Raw genomic sequence first — 13,909 nt, 5'->3', positions numbered from 1 at the left:
TTCTTCATTGATTGCTCAATACTAGCGATGTTACGTTCAATATCTTCCAGTGCCTGGTCTTCGTCAATATCAGAGGCTGCATTTGAACTCTGGGATGAACCCGGGCCAGAGCTGATAGTAACAAGACCATATCCACGGGGGACACCCGAGCCAGATGGTACGGCGTGGTCAGTGGCAAGACCGGGGCCGGCCGTATTAGGGACGACACCAGAGCTTGATGCACCTCCAGAAGTAGAAGCAACTCCTGAGCCAGAAGCACCACCAGAGGTAGAGGGGCCGCCCGATGTAGAGGGACCACCGGAACCTGAGGCACCTCCTGAACCAGAGGCACCTCCGGAACCTGAGGCACCTCCTGAACCAGATGCACCTCCGGAACCTGAAGCCTGGGCAGGTCCACTTTGTCCATGCACACCTGGCATGTCAGAGGCCCGTGATGTAGATGCCTCACAGTTCAATATATCATCGTAATAAGATGGACACCCCAATGGCGGACGATAGCAGACATTCATATCCACGAATACCTGTGTACAAAGAGACGATACCACTTCAGGAAAATGTTATAATTAACACTTACTTTTAAACCACAGATTTTTGCGAAAAAAATGTCTGATTTTACGTGAAACGATATACTTTTGTATGCAGGGCTTTGGGATACAGAAAATGAATGTTATTTTACTTTTCAAAATAAAAAAAGATAAAATTCAATTGCTGCTTTGTAACAGTTAATACATTTGGCAAGTATCTTCTGTGTGTATCCGTCCGATGTGTATATATTGTTTATGTACTCTTTTGGCAATCAATTATTATCTTTCACTGTTCAAAATCTTAATATATGTAGGAAGTAAATCTACATACATGTATCAAAATGAAAACACGTAACAATTAATTAATCAAATTAATTTAAAACTACAATGGATATAACAAATTAAATTTATTCATTTCATTGGCTAACATGTAATTTATTATCTATGAATTTATTATGGAAAATTTCAGTGTTTAAATTGATTATACAATCATCTCTGTTTTTAATAAGTCTATGGTTTACAGTCCCTATTTTCATTGTTTTCGACTATTGATATGATAAGGTTACATGCGAGGTACAAACACAAATGTAAATTACCATATTTATAACAGATTTAGACTTTTTAATATTAGTATAGCTATACTACTTGTTTAGATGGATGTTTTTTGCTAGGTATCTCCTGAACGGCTAAAGGTTTCTAATTGAAATTTGCCATAGATGTAGAACATAGTACGGAAGAATGTCTTCTAATTAAGTTTTTTTTTTAATTCCACTAACGGAGTCGTAGGCGACAGTTAGTTCATAAATAAAGTCAATTATTATACAAGTTAATTTAGAAAGTTTGGTTTAACGAAAACTTAAATTATAACAATCAATACATCGAGTTCCATTGTAACCGAGTATACTGATTCCCAAGCTGTAAATTTTGTCGTGTCACATATAAATTTACTGTTATTGCATCGTAAATGTCGAGAACAAATATGTTGTATTTTGTATCGCACTAAATATGTTTACTTTATAACATTAATGATATCAAACTTTTCATTATCTTAAAAAAAGGAACAACATATATTTGTACGAATGTTTTCACAGTTGAAACTTGAAACTCACAATTTCTATCAATTATTTCTATTCACAGTATTACACCCATGCTTATAAATTCTGTTATTATTTCTTAATCATAAGTTTGTTAAGTTCCTTTTCGTCTAAAGCTCCAACATGAAGCTTTTTTACATTTATAAACGAAAGCACACAATAAAGAATGTGTGAAATGATCTTCGATTGCAGTTCCATTTTATAAAAGCGTAACGGCTTAAGTCGTTAGTAAATATTCATTGTTGTCCCAACGTGCTCTCCGTAGGTAATAATTAATAAGGTTGCGCAACAGCTACAGCCATTGTGTTTATAATCCGGCTAACAATATAACTCGTTACATGCTTGCAACAAATAATACCTGAGATGACCAGCTTACCAAAATGTCTAAAAAATTAACATTATTTACTGTATAAACATAAAGCAAATTGGTAAAGATTAGAGAAACATTTGAATCTTACTTATAAGTGTTAAAGTTTAGATGTATAGATGGATGGATGTTTGTTAAAAGATATCTCTAGAACAGTACAACAGATCTCGATGCAATTTGGCATAAATGTAGAGTCATAGTCTGAAAGAACACAGCTACTCATTTTTTTTTAAATTTCATTCAGACGGAGTAAAGGGCGACGGCTATTTTAAATTAAAACATTTAAGATCAGTTAGCGTAGTGACCAATTGTAATAGGATAGAATCAAATGTGTTTTCTCATGAAATTATTATTACATGGTAATAAGTTGTCCTTCTTAATTAGTTTAATAATAAATGACTTTAGAAAATAATTAGGCACAGCATAATCACAGTAAAAATACCGTAAAACTATCAGTAAAATATTTTTATTAATATCATGTTCAAATCTGGTAGGAGATAAAAATAGGTCAGTAGGGTAGCGACGAAGTGAGCTTGTTGTCATTAAAATTCAACGTTTTACTGAAGTTGTGAGTACTGGCTGCCTTGCGGCAAACATTCATCGAGTTACTGTCGGCATTAATATAACTTTGACATGATTTAATAATAAAGATGAAGGGCCAGCGATATGTGGACATAATATATGCACGAAAATTTGGTTGTAAATTCTCTTTAGTAACTTATCTTTAACTTCTCGTATGTTATCACATAACAAACATTTATAAGTCCATATATGTCCATCCTATAATGACAGCGTGTACCCTAAATGCCCTTCACTAGCATTCTTATTTATATCTGTATGTTCTTAACAAAAAATTGTAAAAGAAAAACTGGCAACCACGTGATAATCGTTGGTTATCGGATGAACATTTTAAGGCCATTCCTTTTTAAAATATCATCAACAATGTTTAAAATATGGTGCACCGCTATTAAACTACTAAGTACGTAATTATTAAGAAACCATTGCAAGACCATCAATGAACTGAGACTCAGTATCTTTTATGATTAGGAATAAGTAGAGTCGACATAACAAATGAAAAATATTTTATTTCACGAAATTTAGAATTAAAACAGTTGAGCGTGACAGGTAATTAGGCAATGTATGAACGAACTGTTTTCAGTTCCATCTCTGATGCAACAATGAACGTGTCGTAGCGTACATTGAAACTTTATGAACTCACTTAATGTTGATTTTCAAAGTAAAATATTGTTTAACGAAACTGTGTTAAAACTGTTTGCGTGCGTAGCTTATAAATAAACAACGTTCCGAGCTGATTAAGAAAAAGTTAATAAGTCCAAATGGTGTTAACAGGTGCCATTATTTTTATAATGAATAAGCTAGCGCTTGACCACGGTCCCACCTGATGAAGTGATGATGTTGTATAAAGATGGTACGCGCTAGCATTGTAAATGCCTATTGTCTCTACTTTTGAACGCCCCCACATCGTACTTGAACGGTAAAACTGACCCCGGCAACTTGTTCCAATCCAATATCTATTGACGGACATGAATTTAATTTCCTAGAATAAATACTGTAAGATATTTGATGCAAAAGTATTTTAAAAGAATCAAACTAACAGCGAAATAATGAATGTAACTCTACTTCATAATAATCCTCGCTGTAGTATAAACTCAAACCGAACGTAAATAAACAAAAATGTCAGACGTTCCGCAATGACGGATGGAAAGAGACTGTCTCGAGCAGCAGCGCACGCTTCCTTATAAAACCTTTTGTGAGACTACCCTCAACAGTCCTAACACGGCCTCTCCTGACTGTAGGACGTCCTCGTCCTCCTGTACTTCTTTGCAACTTTGCGAACCATAGGCACGACGTTTGCATAGTTCGTTTACAACAACATAGTGAACCATAGGCACGACGTTTGCATAGTTCGTTTACAACAACATAGTGAACCATAGGCACGACGTTTGCATAGTTCGTTTACAACAACATAGTGAACCATAGGCACGACGTTTGCATAGTTCGTTTACAACAACATAGTGAACCATAGGCACGACGTTTGCATAGTTCGTTTACAACAACATAGTGAATCTACACAAATGACTTCAGCACATGACATAGGCACGACGTTCGCATATCATGTGTCATCTACATGTGCATAACATAGGCACGACGTTCGCTTATTACACACATGTCAGATACATAACTACTCGTATAACATAGGCACGACGTTCGCTTATTATACGCAAGTAGTATCACACAATCGTTCGTATAACATAGGCACGACGTTTGCGTGTCATACAAACATAAGATGTCTCACCGTTAAAAAAAAAGCAGAGCATGTCTCGGGAGTCCACTCCCCTCACCGTGGCACCATGTAGGGCAAGCGTCCCGCAGTCCGTCCTCTACATGATATTAATGGCAACCCGCAGTTTGTCAGTCCTGAAAATACCCTAGAAGCATCTCCTGATACAGAACGTCTCACATTCCGTTCACAATCTTACTTCTGCAGTTGGGTATCCCGCAGTCTACGAAACGCAGAGCATCTCGACAATACATGGACTAAGCAAACTGAACTAATAAAGGGCATCAATGACTATTATGACATAATGACATACGTCTGACTCAGGTAATGGCTTAACACGCTCAGCTCCACCAATTAGCCTTACACTTTAAAATGAAAATGCTCGTACCATGCTGGCATGTAACGTGTTAAATCTTGTCACGACTCGGCCTTACCTGACCCTCACTAATAAACTGATCGAGGTATTCAATTTCAGTCTTTAGTAAAGAACACATCTTTAAATTAATTGAAAAGTCTATTGTTGACTTATTTGGCATCAAAACATGAAATATAAAAACATTGGTTCGATCTTACCGCAGTACACATTGAATAAATCGCGTCCACAATCCTCTCTGCTGTGAAATACACAGACAGCGCGTGAGCCTCACTGCCCACATATTCCCATACAGAATACACGGCTTGATCCACGCTACCCATGTTTCGCAAACACTGGTACGACTTTGATATCGACTCAACTTGCTACGACTACAACAATTATCACGGTAACGATCTGACATTTTTCTCTTTGCATTTATTTTCACGAAAATGCAAACACAAACACAGAGTGAGCAAAGTGGATAGAATCACGCGGATCCTATCCCACTTCTGATGTAAGATATTTGATGCAAAAGTATTTTAAAAGAATCAAACTAACAGCGAAATAATGAATGTAACTCTACTTCATAATAATCCTCGCTGTAGTATAAACTCAAACCGAACGTAAATAAACAAAAATGTCAGACGTTCCGCAATGACGGATGGAAAGAGACTGTCTCGAGCAGCAGCGCACGCTTCCTTATAAAACCTTTTGTGAGACTACCCTCAACAGTCCTAACAATACAGATATTTCGGCACTGTCAACAGTAAGCTCAAGATGAGACTGAAAGACTTTAATAATACCTACTACTACTACTACCTACCTATACCTTCTTAATACTAGTAAAATATGAACATTTTATAACGTGTTTATTCAATTTGTGACGTATTCAGTGATACGTTCCAAATTTAATTAATACAGTTATGAGAGGGCTCAATGGTTTGAATTGTAGAATCAGTGTAGGAATATTGCTATTGTTCGTATTCGAGAGACGAGAACTCTTTACAAAAGGCCGTCTATACACGAGCTCGATAAATATTGAATGAGTTTATGTTTAACATTCTGTGTGTAATGTTTTTCTCCATTGAATTCGTTTTATTGGATTTATTTAAATCATCTAATTGATTTATCAAAGATATTACGATTTTAAAGTCGGTGCTACTGAATGTGTTAAACACTAATGATACTTTACAATCTCATAAATTTTCAGTAGTAAAAGTTCAAATATAATACATTTAGCAAGCAATATATTGCAATCAAACGTTACTATTTAATTACGCTTTATCGGGGGAATTAACACACTAATACGGCAAATTAAACATCGGGAAAATAATGTAGAATTAGTAGTATCGTTGCAATGTAACGTCCTAGGAAAATTTGATCGAAATTCATTAGACTGATTACCACATAATGTGTAATATATTATTTAGATTCAAAATATAATATTGCAATCCGCACATGTGTGTTAATTCCCGGGAGAAAAAAACGGCAACGCGCCTCGCCTCCCGTCACGTTCCGTTTCCCGAAATGGCGAAAACTTGATTGTGGAGGTTCGTTTGTGCACGCCAAATGAAGGTTCGTGATCTCTGCCTACCCAGTTACGTTACGCTAGTAACCCAGAGGTACTAGCATGAGTGTGTGTATATAACATATATGTACATACAAACCAAAACTTTAAGGTTTATAAAACCTTGTGTGCTGACCCTACGTGAGTTGGAAAAGATATATATATACATAATGATATAATATACACATATACATATGGATACACATATGGATCTACTTAAGATAAAGGGGTATTGCATCCAAGGGATATTCATAATCTCTGCCAGACACTCTTTCTGCTAGTGGTATCCATTCCATTCCATACATTTTGAATATTCTGCTAAACCATGAGATTTCACTGTTAAAATACTTTTATTTAAACATAATGTTATTTCTGTCTATCAAAGAAAATAAAGCGGATAAAAATAGATTTTTTACGATTGTTACGACACCGGAATTCCCAGTAAATCGAACTTGACTTTGTATAAGGGAGCTTGAATATATAATTTGAATAAGTGTCAAATGCGTTGGAGCAGTTAATGTTTGTGAATTGGATGTATACTCGTATTTATCGAAGTTACCAAACAAAAAATTTTAAATGTTTTTTCTAAAAATGCTGATAAAAATAAAACAGTATGTGTATTCAATTAAGCACGAATACGTCCACCTGTGTAACGCTCGCGCTGTAAAAGTGAAACATTTTCAACAAACATTTCTTTGTTTGCGTTCGGTAAAAATGGACGTTTCTATACGGATTTATTTATCACGTTCTACTCGAATATCTCTCTCCGTTAGTGCATTGATCAGTAATGATCTATTTGCATTACTATCCATGTCAAAAATTTTGAATATGCGAGAGATTTTTCGTTAATTAAATTCAATTTATTTCTTTCCTTACTGGCTATTTGCTAGCTAGTGGTGCAACTATTATTTCTAACAATGTTCTAATTAAAACTATATCACTGTTTTTTTTGGAAGATAAGAAAACGTTCATAGACTAACCGACAACTCATCTTCCTCGCGAGCATTGTCAATGAAAATTTTAGAATTATACCTAATATTGGCTTTTTAAGATAGGACTAAAAGTGTAATGGGTTTCATTACATAACTGCACCTATCAATTAATATTATTTCATAAACCTACTTTTCAGAACCACCTACCAAAGTACTATCAAAATCTGTCCAGTGATATGAGTGTTTAATATGAAAGATTAACTATTTTATTACAAAATGAGATAAAACTTTCATTAGATTTAAAAAGTATATGTATACCATGAATAATAGAAAATTATTAACTTCATAACTACCGATTATGAATTGACAGGACATGTTATGGATGCATCATGATCTAGCTGATATATCAAGTGTGTAAATAAATCCATGAATAAATTGTTACACACGTGTAAATTACGTAGGAATATACTCGTATTATGCTACCGTGAGCTTCGACTGCCAGAATATATGTGTAATGATACTCTTACTTCTAAACTAAAAGCTTAGCTATATATAAGTAAAGCTGGTTCACCGCTAAAACATGTCGACGTTAATTTTAAAATAATTTTAATTAAAAACACTTCTGTAGACGTTAACGTTTCAAAGAGTTTTTAATATTTTTAACCTTAATAATTCACTGTAAAATTTATTATATCTCCAGACCTTCGTACGCAAGGCAACGTAAATTTTCGAAACTAAGCAACTATCGTCGCTAAGCGACTAACGATGACGATACGCATCGCCGATATTCTATCTAGTGTAGTAAAACGAATATTTTGTTTGCCTTCACAAAACTCATTAAATTTAATAGTCGCTCAACCATCTCCGGTATGTTAGCACTACGAGCTCGAAAATCTTATGTCAGCACTATAGCGACGTTAAACCACTTCGTGGTATTTAAAAAATGTTGCTTAAACAAAATTCACTGTAGGCACTTCCAACGGCTAGTAATGTGAAGATACGAATCAAAATCGAATACTTATTTGATATTAGCTGTTGCCCGTGACTCCCTCCGCGCGGAATTAAAAAAAAATAATAACTAACCTATATGTTTCTTCAGACTATGATTCATATTTGTGCCAAATATCTTCAAGATCCATTGAGCTATTCCGAAGATACCTTCAAACAAACATCCATCCATATAAACATTCACATTTATGAATTAGTAAGAAGTAAGATTAAAGACGTGAATTTATTTTAAGAGTGTCTTAAAATAAAGTCACGTCTTTTAATTTTACGGGTGTATACATGTATAAAGCACATACGAAATAATTTCGAAGTTTCTCCATGTTTGAAAACTATTTGGAAGTTTGGAACTCGAATTTCACGTTTATCCGTCCATGATATTTCCCTGAAAAGGAATCTCAAGTTCCTAATTTACGTACGAATATAATGGTTATTTTAAATCTATTGATAAAAAATATAATTTAACCAATTAAGTCCAAGTAAGTACAGTTCTTCACGCTACGCAGACATCTCCCTATAGGTAAAATACTTGACATTTCCAAACGAGTACAATGCAACTTTTTCGATCGTTACAACATATTTATTAAATTGATAAAGGCTTTCAACTTTCTCAAAGCTCATGAAATTGCTTCTTCTATATCCACATTTATATACATGACCAGCTATTAGTGACCTTATATTGCCATTAATAGCTTAAGCGTATTAAATAGCCTTCTCGTAATTATATTACTTAGTAGCCCGGGCAAAAGAGCAGCGTATATCCAGTCTTATTAATGTCAACTAAGGACATTAGATCTTAAAATACTACATTTTACACATAAATTTTTAAAAGTACATCCTTTCAAAATTAATTGCTAACCGGAAATTTTTTTACCCTTAAAAAAAGTAATTAAAAACAAATAGAGAACTCTGAAAAATCAAATAAACTTGTGTAAAACCATCAATTAATCTGTATGTACATTGTCTATGTGTGTGTGTGTGATTGCGTGTTTATTTTAACCTACTTTATGTTCACAAAACACTGTATATTGTTAGGATTTATCCAATTTGTTGGTATAAATAATTAGTGAATTACTTATTTATTATTTACTAGCTTTTACCCGCGACTCCGTCCGCGCGGAATAAAAAATAGAAAACGGCGTAAAAATTATCCTATGTCCTTTTCCTGGTTCTAAGCTATCTGCCCACCAATTTTCAGTCAAATCGATTCAGCCGTTCTTGAGTTATAAATAGTGTAACTAACACGACTTTCTTTTATATATATAGTTATAGATAGATAGATTATGTAATTTCAACTTATAATGTAGATTTATAAATTCAAAACAAAGTTATGTACGCTACTGTTTAATTATTGGTTTTGCTGATCTCAATAATAATGATTAAAATAACAATGTTATAATTAACAGCTGCTCATTTCACGAATCAATTTTCAATTTTCAATTTAATTATTTCGCGAGCTGTGGATTTTAAAATATAATCTGCGGAATGATCAACGTTTTATGACGAACCCAAACCTCTGATTAAAACATATCGTTATCTCTGTCATTATTTTTGGCAAAACAGAGATAACAATTTGTTTTAAAAGGGGATTTTGGCATTAACCCACGGTTAATAAAGTAAAGAAGACAGAAACGTAAAAAAGAATAAAACGTAAGAATATTCATTGCTGTTTTATTTAATACTAAGTACTATTCTATTAGTAGGTAGTATTTAATTATATTTCTTCGTTTTGTAAGAAGATGCTGAAGACAAAAGCTTGCCAGTGTGATAACTCGAAACAAAAAAATATTGATACCAAAACTTAAACAAAGAAATTGAAAACAAACTCATTAAAATTGATACATCATTTCGTGAAATTCGTTTCAATAAAGCGTTGAATGACGTATAAAGGTAGCATGTGTTTGATACTCCGTTTCCGTGACGTGTCAGAGTACGAGCCAGCTTCCGACTTTCTTACCTCGAATACATTGGTCGTATACCTATGCTTATTTTTGTACAAAATTTAACTGAATTAAATATACTTTATCAATACATTATATTCAATATCATATACAACATATAGGTACTTAGTCAATCAAATTTCTCTAATTTAGTTTTAATATTCGTGCAGAAGATTTTTATTAAAATAGTCTCATTTTATGGAAGCTCAAATAATATCGCATTCTTACACACTACAAAGGATTTAAAAGCGGACTCGACTGCGAGTAAGATCTTGTATCTTCCATTGTCGACGCCTCGTCGTCGCCGCCTGGATGAAATGAATTCTTGTTCTGTTCACGATTTAATGTTTTTTTCAAACTACATACATTGAAACTTTAAAAATCGATAAATTGTTGAAAAAGTGTAAGGTTTGAATGTAGTGATTTATTTATATCATTATATCGATGGTAATATGTGAAGGTAATCATTTTCTTTCATTTACTTCTTACGAATATAAGATTTATACTCAGTCTAATAGGCGCTGACAGATTGTATTGACGGAGCTATTACAGAGCTAATTAACCAAGGATTTATTGTGAAGGAAGAGAACAGATCTTTCTGTAATGATCGAGGGCCAAAGTCCGATTATGGTAATCCTAGTTTAGCTTTTCTTATTCATTTTAAACAGACTACAATATACATAATTACAATAAAATTGTCTATAGACCTATCGTGGGTTCGTTTAGACACTGGTACTGCGTTATGAAATGTGACGTAGGTAAGATTAGATTTTTTTACAGCAACGTAGTGAGTTCGATTGAATCGTCTTTTACTGGATGCACATATGAGTTATAATTTTAACAGACTCAGAATTTAAGATAATAATTGTCTATCAATGATTATGAAATATGTATTTTATGTTTAGTTAAGTTTTACATATCTCCACTTACTGTGTATTAGAGGAAACAGAGTCAAATAACTATGTACTATGAAGTAATTGAAGTACATACACTTGTAATATCATGTCTAATTTTTAGAGTTATCATGGTTGTAAGTCATTATTTAAAAATCGATTTCATTTTTAAAATGTGTTTTAGATCTACGTAATTTATTTACTTTACGTAATATTTTTTTTTAAATAATAATTGTAATGCTTGCCAGTAAAAAGTATCATTGTTATAATCACAATGTAAATAATATGTGAGTAATGTTTCATAATATATTAGATGTAAATACTTTATTGCTTTTCACAATGTATTCACAAAGTCTATGTACAAAAGAAATAATGTAAAGAGAAATTTACCTCAGTAGCAGCCGTAACATTGCGGTGTGAACATTTCTATTACCATTGAGGCGGTCGTACGACATTTATGCCTCAAAAGTGGTAAATATTCCTCGCATTTACTTTTATATTTTCTTATTTAAATAATAACGAAGAGTGTAGTAAAATTTCAAAACAAAGTTTGAAGTGTATTTAAAAAAAATATCAACGTGTGGTTAAAACAACTGAATTACAATTCTTTGTTTAAAAATTATAAAAAAAAAAAACATTTTTTTTGTCAAAACCGAAAGCAAATATGGATTTAAAAATTCATTTATGTTAGTTAAAAAAGCATCTCTACTGGTAAGCTTAATAAGATATTGACTTAAATTATTTAAAAAAAACATACTTAGACGAGTTACGTCGATAATATGACGATGGGCGACAATACAGTATTGTGTCACTGCTTTGGAAACTCATAATTAACAATGTCAACTTGCAGGCCATATTTTTGTGTTGATTAAATATAACCACATCTCAAGGGATAAAAAACATCGTTCGCTTTAATTGGAACGCATTCATGAAACAAACTCATCTCGTTTGCGGGTTGCATTACATTGTTAATTTACCCCATATAGCTGAGAGTTGTGAATAAAATATCGCGTATTAAGGAAGTTGTACCTGCATAGGTAAAATATTTACAATTTTTTTTTACTTATATCATAGTTATAAAGATGGTTCTATTATTTGAAACAGATAGTCTGTCATTCGATAAAAAAATAAATTGCAATTAACGTCCAATGCAAAGTTTATCGCGTGTACATTTCAGAGTTGCTTCTTTATCTAAACTATTTATTTAAAAAAAACTTCATCATTCAGTTGTCAAAAGCATAGATATAACACGAATGGTCAACAAAGGAAATTACGTCCGTTTAAGATAGTAAAAGTAGATGTTAAAGATGATGTATGCGGGCGAATTGTTATTATAACTTTGAACTATTAATCTAATTTTATATGTTGTTTGAAGCATGACATAAACAAGCAAGAGATGCGGTAACATAGATTAATATGAAACCCAAGACGAGAGCACAAAGACATTCATAATTGCTATTATCAACGCCCAAGTACATGCTAGCTGTTACAAAGGATACGAATGAATCCGACGACACATGCAATTTGTAAGTAAGATGATCAAAAACTTAAAAAAAAAAACATTTTAACTCATTTTGTAAACACTGAGGAGTAATAGAGAGACATTCATACGCGTGAAAAACCTTACCCACTTTGTAAGTCGGTTAACAAAAAAACATATGTACATACGCAGTAAAAACATTTCCTTCTTTGTCAGTTGGGTAAAAAAGAAAATATGGAAATATGCATACCGTCTTTCGAAGTTTCTTTGTTTTATTAGCCAACATAGACGAGCAGCTATTACACAAAAATATAGCTGGATAGGGGTCTGAAGCTACAACATTGGATAATTTATGATTGATAACATTGTCCGACAATTTTGCGGGCACGTTGGAGCCTTTTATCTTCATAAAAAAACTAATATTTTTCACATGTAAAGTAGTTATTTGTTAACGTTTAGATTGATTGTTAAGACAACTTGACGAAAGATGGTTTCTTTTTTACAATGAGAAGACGAATATAACAAATGAACAATGACAGAAAGTAAAAAAAAAAAATAGACGGTCACTCAATGCCCGGGCCGGTGTCACCGCAACAGTTGTTAACTATTTGTACCGGTTTATACAATTCGCCTGTGCTTATCACGTTATTCGACAATGTGCCTTAACCTGTCCCCGGTTTTCTCGAAGAGATAACGCTCTGTACTACGCTATATTTATGTAATCAACACGTGGCCTTAGGTTTACGCAACTATAGGTTTCCAATGCCGTGAAACTTGTATTGACACATAGAGACACAAGATGACAATATCTCAATGCAGCCGAAATCCATAGTAAACCTAATATATTAATTTAATAATGTAATAATGTGTGCTGTCTAATTTATCTTTAGTTTCATATCTTACTAATATTATCACTGCGAATGTTTGGATGGATGTATGTTTGTTTGAAGGTATCTCAAGAGCGATCTTGATGAAATTTGGCATAGATGTAAAACATAGTCTGGAAGAACACATAGGCTTCTTGTTATTATTTTTTTCAATTGCGCGCGGACCGAGTCGCGGACGACAGCTAGTATTTTTATAATTTCGTGATACTGCCAGTAACATCGGTAAAAGTTTTAATGAGTTTTAGACTAGACGACAACTCTAATTAATTATAGCTACATTTATATGGTAAGAAATTTTAGGCTAAAAATAAGGATAAAACTTCATTTGCTATGGCTATTCAAAAAAGGATGTATAGAGAAATAAATCATCTTAAATTTATGTAATGTTTTTTTTATTTAAGAAGAAATCTATGTATTTCATAAAAAACTATCCGCGCAGTAAAACAAAATTAATAGGGGTATGAATAATATTAGGTCCTTACATATGAAATTGGCGTTTTTCGTACTGGCCACTTTAATCACGAATTTCTCCTCTTTGGTAAGGAATTCCAAATTCAAATTTG

General features: G+C 33.1%; 1 protein-coding gene across 1 annotated transcript; it reads left to right on the top strand.

The window, feature by feature from the left end:
• The first annotated feature begins 27 nt into the window (after positions 1 to 27).
• Positions 28 to 468, top strand: LOC106719773 (protein TsetseEP-like). The gene has a single exon (XM_014514216.2). The coding sequence runs from the start codon at positions 28 to 30 to the stop codon at positions 466 to 468; it is 441 nt and encodes a 146-aa protein (XP_014369702.2).
• The last annotated feature ends 13,441 nt before the right edge of the window (positions 469 to 13,909 follow it).

The sequence above is a fragment of the Papilio machaon genome, chromosome Z (assembly GCF_912999745.1).
Source record: "Papilio machaon chromosome Z, ilPapMach1.1, whole genome shotgun sequence".
Classification (NCBI taxonomy): domain Eukaryota; kingdom Metazoa; phylum Arthropoda; class Insecta; order Lepidoptera; family Papilionidae; genus Papilio; species Papilio machaon.
This window is presented reverse-complemented; position numbering and strand designations above follow the sequence as displayed.

What these genes read in the sequence shown, in the direction of transcription:
- LOC106719773 (XM_014514216.2), top strand. Translation starts at nt 28, where the DNA reads ATGTTACGTTCAATATCTTCCAGTGCCTGGTCTTCGTCAATATCAGAG.